The sequence below is a fragment of the Leptosomus discolor genome, chromosome 2, assembly GCF_034619465.1.
Source record: "Leptosomus discolor isolate bLepDis1 chromosome 2, bLepDis1.hap2, whole genome shotgun sequence".
NCBI classification, from domain to species: Eukaryota; Metazoa; Chordata; class Aves; order Leptosomiformes; family Leptosomidae; genus Leptosomus; species Leptosomus discolor.
In genome coordinates, this window is record NC_141392.1 from 36,061,247 (window position 1) to 36,073,811 (window position 12,565).

At 37.5% G+C, this 12,565-nt stretch overlaps 1 protein-coding gene across 1 annotated transcript in view; it reads right to left on the reverse strand.

The window, feature by feature from the left end:
- Positions 1-12,565, reverse strand: part of MRPS5 (mitochondrial ribosomal protein S5) — a 57,296-nt gene that overhangs the window by 22,373 nt on the left and 22,358 nt on the right. Inside the window, exons 3-5 of the mRNA XM_086460892.1 lie at positions 10,490-10,615; positions 9,954-10,187; positions 5,339-5,373 (exon numbers count right to left, since the gene is read on the reverse strand). Of these exons, the coding sequence (XP_086317018.1) occupies positions 5,339-5,373; positions 9,954-10,187; positions 10,490-10,615 (395 nt within the window). The remainder of the gene's footprint in view (positions 1-5,338; positions 5,374-9,953; positions 10,188-10,489; positions 10,616-12,565) is intronic.

Sequence of the window (12,565 nt, forward strand, 5' to 3'; positions counted from 1 at the left end):
CCTCATTAAACTAACTTGAATTTCATTTGTTCTTGTGCATACCAGTTCCTCTTCACACATTCTGTTGCAGACACCGAAAAGTCAATGTTGATCTTAAACTATCACATCAAATACGACAATAAAATTCTCAACTGTTGTGAAAGTAATTTCTGAATAAAACATTTCTTCATGGAAAGTACCTCACCAAGGAATGGCAAAATGATTTCAAGTAAAGGTAGTTGACCATCATTCCAAAGACAGGTGACACAAATCAATGACAAAAAATGAGGGAGTTGAGAGTTAAAAACAAAAGGACAGAAAATTGTTTCTTGTCTCCACATGAGAGATGTGGTTCACAGCTGACACTCAGCACTTCTGGTTCCAACCTTTATCCTAAGCCCCTAAATAAGGTAACAACATGTAAGAGTACTATTATTAAAGGACATTATTTGTTTCCCTAACCTGAAGTATTAGCTTTTTTTTCCTCAAAAGAGACAGTGACGGAAACCAGATACTGATGTACCTTTAAGGTCTCTTGCACATCTCGCATTCTACTTCTACACCTATGCAGCCTTATGTTGCAACGAACCCCGCAAAACTCGCAGATAAAGGGAGTCTTCACTTTATATACTTGATCCTGTTCTGGACTGGGACACGGCAATCTTCCGTCTTTGACTACAATCCCATTTAAAGGGCAAACTTTTCCTTTCTCTCCAAAACAAGTAAACACTTGATTTCACAGTTCTTTAGGCAGCTGCTCTGATTTTGTTGTCAAGAGAATGGTTCACTTCTTCCTGTCTCAAAAAGGGAGATGTTCAGCCATGTTCCAAGAAAAACACAACCAGACATAAGGTCTGTCAAGAAAGTCAATTTTTGGCATTTATAGCTTGCTTAGAGATATGCAGTATAGAAGAAAACTGCTGTCTCAGAGATTAAAATCTGAATATGAGATTTTTAATATGACCACAACACAAAATCTTGAGACAGAACTGTTTTCAAGTGCATCCTGCTAATAAGAACATGTTAGTCCTTGTCAGTTTTGTCAGACAAAGGATTTAAAAAGCATTCACATGAAGGAAAACCCGCTGTTCCAACAGTATATGCCAGTGCAGGGTAGCAGAGATAGTGTAATCCCTTCCAAAAAGGGCATCCCTAGTGAACTTTGTCAGTGGAACACAAGACGATACGCTTGGAGTGAAACTAAATAGAAACTCAAGCATAGATACTTTGGAACAAATACTTCGTCTGGACACAGGTACAACATAATAATGGCTAAAATACAGGCAATGTTTCACAGACTTGTTTGCTAAGCAAAGCTGTAGTAATGACAAGAGTGAAGTGATGAATAGTCATCTCTACCCATTTAAAATCGCGTCACAACTCAATGGACAGTCACTTTATTTTATAGTGATAAAAGGGTGTCAACAATCATATTAAGCAAAGAGACCTGATGTGCATCTGTCACACAATGTGTATGGATTCAGGTTAATACCTTTGCTCTCAGATCACGATTAGAAATGAGAAAAATCTCTTTTTCAAAGCAGCAGCTATACTAGTATAGTTTTTCAATAATAAAGTAGTTAAACAGTAATTTCAAATTAAGGTTCTGATGATAATCCTGAAAGGAACATAAATCTACTAAGCAATTTCATCTGTAGGTAAATAAACAACAGGAGAACGTTCTAAAGTTATAAGTTTACGCAACTGGTCATAGCCAACATGGGTTCATAAGAAGAAAGCCCTGTTTAATTAACTTAATTTCCTTTTATAACAAGGTCACCCGTCTCATGGACCAAGTGAAGCCAGCAGGTGTGGATTTTTTTTTTTTTTTCATTTTAGCAAAGCTTTTGATATTGTCTCTCATGGTATCCTTCCGCACAAAATGTCCAGCAGAAAGCTAGACATGTCCCTAATACGTTGGGTGAGCAACTGGCTGACGGGTCAGGCTCAAAGGCTCATAGTAAATGGGGTTACATCAGGCTGGTGGCCAAAGTGGTGTTCTGTAGGGCTCAATTTTAGGGCCAGCACTCTGATGTTTTTATAAACGATCTGGATGCAGGACTCAAATGTACATTAAGTAAGTTTGCCACTGATAATAAATTAGGAGTTGTGGGCTCCCTCAAAGGTAGAGAGAGGCCTTACAAGGAGATCTGGAGCAAGTGCTAGATTTTGCACCCAGGACAAGGTAATCCTGGTTATACATATAAACTGGGGGACGAAAGGCTGGAAAGCAGCCCCGTGGAAAGAGATCTGGGGGTTTCGGTTGATGGCAAGCTGAATTTGAGTCAACAGTGTGCCCTGGCAGCCAAAAAGGCCAGCTGTGTCCTGCGCGGTGCATCAAGCACAGCGTAGCTGTCTGGTCGAGGAGGTGATTGTCCCACTCTACGCTGCACTGGTGTGGCCCCACCTCAAGTACTGTGTGCAGTTTTGGGTGCCTTAATATAAGGAGGACATGAAGCTATTAGAGTGTGTCCAGAGAAGGGCAACCAAGATGGCGAAAGGTCTCAAGGTCAAGACTTATGAGAAGCAGTAAGGTCACTTGGTTTGTTCAGCTTACGGAAGAGAAGGCTGAGGGGTGACCTCATTGCAGTCTACAAATTCCTCAAGGGGGGTAGCATGAGGGGGAGATGATGATCTCTTTTCCCTGGTGACCAGCAATAGGACACGAAGAAATGCCATGATGCTGCATCAGGGGAAGTTCAGACTGGACATTAGGAAAAGGTTCTTCACTGAGAGGGTGGTCTGTCACTGGAACAGGCTCCCCACAGAAGTGGTCAGGGCACCAAGCCTGTCAGAGTTCAAGGAGCATCTGGACGATGCTCTTAGTCATATGGTTTAGCTTTATGTAGTCCTGTGAGGAGTGGGGAGTTGGACTAGATAGTCCTTATGGGTCCCCCCGAACTCAAGATATTCTATGATTTTAATTTCTTTACACACAAAACTACTGCATTGATTTATGCACCAGAGCATTTACGTAACAACGTTTAATTTATCAAAGCTTAATCCAAATTTTGACAAAAAGTCCTTAGGAATTCATTTGGTCTGTGAGAGTTCAGTGGCAGATATTGGAGGCTGAGATTCTTCCATTCCGGGTGCCCAGTTATGAAGAAGTCGCCTTACGGCAGCTGTTTCCGGAATGGCAGCACACACTCACAACCACCTCTGCAGAATGCTCTGCAAGGATGCCTTCCTCCACCTGCAGCCGACCTGAAGAGTCACAGGCACAGTTTCCTGCTCTGTGGGGCTCCACAGACTGGTGAGGTGGGCTTCAGGGCACAAGGAGCTGAAATGGCTCTAAGATCTCACCCCAGCTAAAAGTGTTGTAAGTAACAGAATTTCTCCTAGTCCCTTCTCCTTCACCAACAAGATCAATACTTACAAACAAGAAAGACTTGGCAAAATCTTATTTGGGGGCTGATGCCCCCAGCTGGCAGTGGTCAATTTGCCACACCACAGAGGGTTTTGTTTTCTAACAGACCAATCATTTTAGCACATATCAAGTCCTTTTAACACATTAGGTGTCTAAATACAAGTAAATATAAGTTTGAGATTTCAGTTGTCTAAAAAACAAATCTCTGGACACAGAGTTGGAAAGTATTTGGCCACTGCTACAAGTCTCACTAAAACTACAATGCAAGTAGCAGAGGAGGGAACATGCAAGAACAGAGAGCAAATAATTGTTCTTACTTCCAGTACTGCTCCCTTTCTGGATGCTGTGCATCATCTGATTCCAGACCGTGAGCAAATGAGTCACAAGAAATTGGTTTATTTCTGAAGTCATGATTACCCCCAATAATGCTTATGCTAGTTCTATAGCAACTAATGTATCTGAAATTAAAAAAAAAAAAAAAAAAGATAATAATAAGATAAATGGGAAGCATAAAATGTCTTGCAATAGCATGAGCGTGTATAGCAATAATTGTTAATGGTCTGCTTTGGAAGGAGTTGCAAGTTGCCTTCTTCAGTAATGGCTTTTCCACTGAGAAGTAACATGTCGGCATTACTAACGTTTTACATTTCACCAGTAAAAAAATCATTACCGATGGATTACCTTGTTTTCTAAGCAAAATCCACCTGTATCATATCTGAAATAAGTATCTTCTCTGACCACATTCTGAATGGTGTTTCTGTTGAAATCATTAAGAATTTGGGTTGCTAAAGAACTTTTTCGGTAGTGTTAAGATCTTTACCCTTTAGCTTGATGTTTTGCTGTCAGTCAGCAAATCTCTTGAGTGACAAGGAGTTAGCAGTCAGCTAATATCACTTCACACCAACCAAGGGATTGCATACAACCAGTTACACATTGGAAAGTTACTGTATGTTTGAAAAAGGTGACAACGTCAGGAAATGCAAGAAACTAAGTATTTTTAAATTCCTGTAGCTTCTTAACTTACCACAACAAAATTATTCTAAGTTGATTCACTTATTTCATTAAATATCTAGGACAGCCAGAATGCATTTCAGCACTTACGCTGTTCTTTAAAATATCCCACACTTCCCATTAAGAAGCTCTAGTGAGCTATTCACAGAGTCCAAGATGTCCAATCAGGATTAAGGTAGTGAGATAAGCATGTGGGAGACAACCTTATTATTTGCAAATACAGATATCAGGATTTACAGTGTATATTAAATCTTATTTTCTAAAAAACAGAGACAAAGAAAATACCAGAATACAGTTATCTTTTGTCAGTTACTAGTTTTGACTGACAGATGTTTTTAAAGTGAGATAATGCAATACAATCTGTTTAGAAATGAGGGCGGAAACAAGACTTATATTAGTCCAGTCATAACCATCATCCTCACTTTGTTACTGTGCTTATTGACAGAGCAGATACAAACCCATCAGTAGAAATTTTGTCGGAATATTTTCCCAGAAGATACAAATATCATAGGTTAAGACATCTAGGACAAGTGAGTATTTTATTACTTGAGGCACACAAAATGGCATCTTCATTCCACTCAGACTCTGCCCTGTGCCACTGCTCCTGCCTTTAATTAACGATTTATTTTACAAGCAGAGACATACACCTTCCTCTTTGCAGTTCTGCCTGAGAAATAACCCTAACACTTTACTAGGTTCCCTATTATGGTTGTATACGAACTATTAAAGCTTTATCTGCAGGCATTTTCCACTTCAGAGTTACTCAAAACAGCCTTTGAATTAGATATTATTTGCTCAACAGAGAAGATAAGACCCCGATACAAAGAAAGACAGATGATGTCATGCAGTTGAAACAGAATACCAGACTAATTGCTACTGCAATAAGATTGACTTAGCAAAGACTAGTTAAATAACGGCAAGCTCAATATAAAATAGTGATAATTATTTAGAGCCCTTGAAAAGATTTGTAACGCTTACCTCAATGGCCCTTGTTTCAAAATCTTCATAAGTTTCTGTTGGGAGAAAAATAGGATATTACATTTCCTTGTACTACTTGCCTATCAGCACAGCTCCCTGTAGGTGGTGTAATACAAAAAGGACACAGTGTTTATGTAACTGTAATTTATAAATTCACCTCAGCAGTAAGTAGAAAAGGCAAGAATAAATTGAACAAACCTATCTAAAGTGAGCTTTATTAGTTACTTCCTTTTGAAAAGGCCTCAGATTTTTTTTCTTACTTGACTCCATTCATTCAATCTCTTTTAGAATAAGGTCAGTAAAAAAACAGCATATATCTCTTATTTATAAAGCATAGGGTTTTTTAATTTCTTAAGTAAAATAAACTCATGTGAAGAGAACTATCTTTAAAAAACCTCCAGCTAAAACGATAACTTCCCAGAAAGTGTAAAACCACTTGTGATTACAATACAGCTCCTGTTGTAATTAAAAGATGACAACTGTTAAATACATCCATTGTGCTCTATTAGGGACCCCAACCTCCAACTGCCATCAACTTTTCATCTTTTCAAGTACCACACATGCAGAGAAGTAAGACGGAAACAGTCTCTGATGACTGTCCAACCTAAATAACCAGAGTAGCACAAAGGAAGAAAAAGAATTATTTTTTTTTTAAATGGTAAAGCAAGATATACAAATTTAGCCACTTTGTTTGAACATCACACAGTAAGCAAAGCTGAGAGAAAAACTGAGACATCCTCAGATCCTGCTGAATATTTTGATCACAAGCTAAGCTATACATCTTCTCCAAATTAAATCTGAATCTTTCTTTGGGAAGTCACTGCAACTCGCCACTTACATTGAAGCATTTTTGTTATATCATATCTGATATTCTTCCTAATTCTTTCCAACTGCAGAAATTCTATAAAAAAATAACTATCCACAGCATGTTAAGAAACCAGAAAGTTTTGGGTTTTCACTGGCTAGTAGTGTAAACTGCCTTCTTTCCTAAATACTGCTCTAAAACTGTAAATGAACCCCAAATTTCATATACACTGAGCAAAGGCTGTAAATGGTTAAAAAAAAAAAAAGGTAAATGTGTCAATTCCATCATTATTAACTATTATCTATTTTACATATATAAATGGACCATTTTTGGTACTTATAACTATCAGCTAATTATATAATTAACTACTATCAAACTATTATCCAATATTGCTCAGAATATCCTGAAACTTGTATTAGACAATCAACAGGGATTAAAATAAGTTGCAAGTATTTATCAATACATTTTTTTTTGAAACTCCAGAAAGGGGAGGGGTAAGATAAAATAAAACAATACGTAGCCTCTTCAAATAATTAAGAATCACACAGCCATATATTTTTTTTTGCCTCTTTCAATCTCAAATTCTGCTTGAAAAAATGTCTTTGCAATCAAAGAGAACTGCAGCATGATTTATTTTGTCTAGTAACAGTTAAAGTGTTTTCCATTGTAAAATAAAGACTGCTTCTATGTCACATCTGTGTTCAAGTCTTTTCATCACAGCTGTAACGAAACACTGAACACAGAGCTCTGTTCAGGTGAACATTACATATTCAGCTCTAAGTAGCGATCATATCCTTTTCACCGCACAGAAATTCAGCAAGTTTCTGCTCTGTGATTAGAAGGGACTTCAAAGTAGTAAGATGTTTTTGAAATGTCTTACAACATTGTGGGGGAGGAAAAAGCAATACTGGAGAGCTCTGGACATGACATGGGCATCTACCTGTACTGCCTCCAAAGTCAGGAAGTCAAATGAGAGAGCACAAAACCATGCGAACTGCAGCCCGGTCAGATCCTACCCGTAAGTCTTCACCCTGACACACGCTGTATGAAAAATCAGCAAGCAAATCACTCAGGCTTGGCTTTCAGCAGTCCCACCAGCATTTCTCAAAATCCGTCTTATAGAAGCAAGCAAAAATGCCGCAAATGACAGATACTACCAAAAAAGATCCCATTTTCTCCGAGTTTCTGTTTCAAAACCTGATGACCACACAAACATCTGAGTATAAATTCCAAATATATTTGTTTCCTTTTATGCAATTAAGGCCATACTTATAATTGATCTACATTTTAATACAGATACATTTTCCACACGGAGTATCCTATTATCAGCTTGATTGTGGAAAAAAAACCTACTGACTTTGAACACAATAGACAATGGAGTGTCTTGGTATGCAATATCTTGGTATAAGAAGCAGAATAGATAAGAGATTCTTCCAGCTTCCTGCTTTTCCAATTTATCTCACAAACAAGAGCATTTCAGTATAACGTAGAAGGCCAACGTTCATTAAAGCATTTAATACTTATTTTCTTTGGTGTAGTTACATGAGATTCTGGACAAAAGCTGAGAACAGTATAATGGTGAAGAAGTGGGGACTCTAATACCAGAATACTATGAATGGCTGAACTGCAGAATCTCAATCAGAATTCATTCTTGCTTAGCCACTGGGGAATCCAGCTGTGTCACAGTCTCAGGACAAAAGGATTCATCTGGTTTGGTGGTTTCAGGTCTATTCCTCCTAACACCTCGACAGTGCTTTGCACACAGCCAACATCCCAGTTCCCCTGCAAAATCATTAATTCTCTGAATAAAAAGGTGCTGAAAGAACTATGGGGACCTGAAAATCCCCAGAATTTTTAATAGATTAAAAGGAAAGTAGCATATACGAATCAGAAACTGCTTTTTCTCAAGCACATTTATAATACAAGCTGACAGTTTCATTTTCCTATTTTGATTGTAGTACCCTTTCTTCTTGGCAGAACTTGACCTGACTACTACAGCCTTCAAGCAGCCAATTTTAATGCAAGTAATCAACATCAATAGTATCAGCCAAAAGCAAAATCAAGGAAAACACCAGAAGGTAAAATTCATACATGCATAAATGTTGTTTGCAACAGCTGTCACTTCTTTTAGTGGAATAAACTAATTGAAAACCTATTTGAATTTAAAAACAATATGGTCTTGTGTTCAAAGTATGGAACTAGAACCATGAAATTTTCTTGACTTTCTCTATGTTCCACCACTGACTTATGGGGAATTTGGAACAATTCATTAATTTCTCAAACCTTCTATTTTTCAGTTGTGAGATACATTGAAAGTCTGCCAAGTCCATTGTCACATCACTGCCTTCCATGCAATAATGGCTTTCAAGTCAATAAAATGAAACACAGGGAAGTAAATATAGGAAATCTTTCATTTTCATACTGCAGTATTATGTTGATATTAAAATAGAACGAATTGCTCTTAAAATTGAAGACAATCAAAAAATACTCAAAGAGATTGGCAGGCAATCTCTCCTTAAATTCACAAGGTAAATCTGAGGAAAACAACTATCTCAGACACTACAGCAACAGAAGCCACAAAATCCTCTATACCAGCTACAGGAAAATCTGGAAAGGGAAGTAGTAGATAGCAACAACAGCATGAATTTATAAAGCAGAAAGCTACAAAAATTCTAGCATAACTTCAGTCTACACAGATAAAGGCATTCGACCACACTGGAAAGACAACGCTCCCACTACCTTATGGCTTTGTTCAAAGCAGGTCTGAATTTTTAATTAATGCCCAATAGAACGTAGAAAATGTTCACAGACAGAAAGAAATTAGTAAACAGAGCACCAGGCAGACTGGGGAGCAAAGGTGACTTCAAGATGATCAGATAAGAATCTAACTGATTCCATGTATGTAATTTCCCATTTATGTTGACTTGCTGCAACACATGTTCTAAGATCCAAGCTTGCACTGGTAGAACATACTCCTGGACAAAGAGAGCTCTGAAAACATGAACAAGCCTAACACTTAGAATGACTGTAACAAGCCTGAAACAACAGTGCTAGAAAACATCAACTGTCTTTCTCAGCTCATCTTACTAGAAAAGCCTACAGAAAGATTACAATAAACATACAAGCATCATTAAGCGCTTCATGAAAGAACTCAGGTGAATATGAGTAACAACACATTTTCATATTTAATTAGTTGAAAAGGATTAGGCTGCTAAATGTTAAACAAAGCTACTACAGAATTTCTAATAGTCCAAATAATAGCTTTGTAAAAAAGTTTAGGTCATCCCTCCACTCTACGTATGGGAACTCTAGTTTTACTATGATATTTAACTAGGCAGCAAATAAATAAAAAATTAAGATCTTCTAGTAGGTACATTCAAACTACATCATCTTTAACCATATTTCATTATTTGAACTAGAAAAAAGCGCCTTATTTATCCCACTGGTTCCTTTAAGAAACTATAAAAAAAAAATTAGCTATATTTCATACTCAAGACAATTGATGTTGAACCCAGAGAAACAATTCCATACTTCAAAACTCCTGTAACAGTCTACAACATAATACAGTACAACATCGTACAGTCTGTAACACAGTACAATAATCTAACAGCTGTACTAAACTAAGCAGTGATTTAACAAATTTCATTTGTGTTATCAGAACTTCTTTGATTTAGTTGCATTGCTTCATGTAGGGGCATATAGAAGGTACAAAATCAATTTTCAACCACGGGAAAAGTCTGGATCTCACTTTCTCTGAGCCCCTTATCAGAAAGGCTAAGGAAGACTAAGACAGATAATCAGTTTTCTTACCTCCATTAGGACCTGGGTCAGGAGGATCCAGAAGGACACCTCCCCAGCACTTTCCACTCCATCCTCCCTCTCTCTTAACTTTGACTTTTCTTTTCTTCTCCCATGTATCTCTCTGCTGAAGAATTTCAGACTGAATTCTCTCTCGTTCTTCTTTTTTTCGCTGAGTAACTGCCTGGACTCTCCCACTTTGTATTATAGGAGCATTAAGACCAGGCCAGAGGAAACCAGAACGTCCTTAAAAATAAGAGAAAAATTCTGGTTTATGACAAATTGGGACCGAAACTCTGCACACTGGAAAAATGCAATAAAATGGAAGATTCTCACGTATTTCAAGCGTGTTTTATGATAAAGAATTTATATTTAAAAAACAAGAATAACATTAAACAATCACATCAGGATTTTTTTAAAAAAAGAAAAATATCTCAAGTAGTTCTGACACCACAGAAATTAATGGCAATTTGTCAATTTATTAAATCAAGAAACACTATACACGAAAAAGTCAAGACATGTCTTCAGCCCCTTATTTATAAATCTACCTTCACCAATCTCCTGGCCTTTATTGAGATTTTTCCTTAGTTTTTTCTTCCTTCTCTTTCCTCTTCCTTTCTTTACTCCCACACCAGTCTCTGCCAAAGCTCCTTTCCATAGCTCATCAGCTGTCACTGAAATAAAAAAGCTTTCATAAGTAATGTACAAGTACAGCTTATATTGGAAACTAAAGCTGAACAACAACAACAAAAATCCTTGAAATGTAAACCCTTGCTTGATTTTTGCTGGGATTCAAGCTGTGGGATTACCGCCTTGCTAAGAAAGTGATTTCCTACTATGTGTATATGTACCTGGTGCAGAGATACGCCTCTACTCCTGATGACTGCAATCAGACAGACACACAGCCAGGTGCACAGTTTCTAAAAGAATTTTCAAAATTGATTTATAGGCAAACATTCCTAACCAGTAAGGTATTCATTCCCAGGTCAGCAAAAGAAAATCATTCACTAGTAACTCAGAATACCTCTAAGGCTTATCCAAGGACAAATATCAATGACAGTCAATTTGAATCACTCCTAAAGATATCCAAGGGTTAGCCTACTTTAAAAAGTCACAAAACACAAGAAGTTAACGAACAACACAAATCTGCTGCTGTTCTCATGTTCTGACAAAATACACAGTCCTGCTTATTGCCTGTATAAATGCAAAGGAATGCAAGGAGGAAGGAATGCAAGACACTTCAACAACCTCATCACAGAGCTCAGGCTTTGGTCAGACCTCCTCACTCAGTGGCTGTGTACAGGACATCCACTGTTTTAAGATCTTTCACCCAACACAGGAGAGCATGACTTAGGAAGCACATATTTAGTCGTTAACTTCAAACTACTATTTGGCCAATTAACGGAAATATAGGATATCCTCATAATTTGGACAAACCACCAAAATGAAACTGATGATGTGAAGAAAAGACACTACAGACAATATTTCACCCTGTTATTCTGGACAAGAAGCCTATCACCATGGAATACACAAGCACCTTGATTGCTATCCTTGCAGATTAATGCTAGTACGTGCTTCATCCAGGGGCAATGATACTATGGCAATTTAAATTTCTTGTCCTTTCTGATTAGAAACCAATCTTGTTTATTTAAAGTAGACCAAAAAGTCAGTAAACACTTCTAACAAGGTGAATTAAAATAACTGCTCAATTTGCTACAGTTTCCCATCAGCAACTCACGCTTCTTAGATTAACGCATGTGAGAGATCTTGTCCTGCAGACTGGCAAATGCATTGGAACTGAGGAAACTCTGCCGTGTTGACAACATAGTGAGGGACAGGAGCTATACAGCATTTCCAGAGGTACCACTGTTTGTGTTTAAGTGCCCAGGTTTATTTTTGTATTGAATAAGTTCATACAAGGTGTCAAGGCGGCTCTTCCAAAGGCATGACACCATGTTTTCAGTCAAAAAATTTCTTCAAAGTGGGATGTGTAACTGTGATTCTTTTTGAGATGTACAATCCTGAATCAAGTAACCAAAGCTCAGTACATCAGAAAGCAAGCATACAGGGAAGGACACACAAAACTGCAAGTCCAGGAAGCTACAAAATAGTATTCCCTCAAGACAGACAAGAGCAGAATGGCCTAGAAAGTCACTAAGTATCCAAATAATATATTGTACGAACAGTACAACAAGCCAAAATATGCAATATAGATTTCGACTGTATTACAGACAAGTGGAAGTTGTGCATTACACATAAGTAGAAATGCCCATGGATAACAGCAATGTTTCTCACATTTCTTACAGGCACTTCTTAGTCCCTGTAAAAAAGAAATTTATATCTGAAATTACACTCTTTTATAAATAAATGTTCAAGTGAACCTTAATGCCCAGAGATTTATGGTTAAAAAAAAATCCCACAAACAGTAACTGTATCAAATGGCTTGAAACCAGGATCTGAACTGTCAGCCACTAAAAAAATTTCCAGCTGATTACAACAAACTGATGCATGTAGCTGTGTGCTAAATGGAAAAAAAAAGAAAAAAGAAAAAAGAAGAAAAAAAATCTTCAGCTGCACAGAACTCAAACAGAAAGACTTCATTGCTGACTCAGCATGTTACTTTC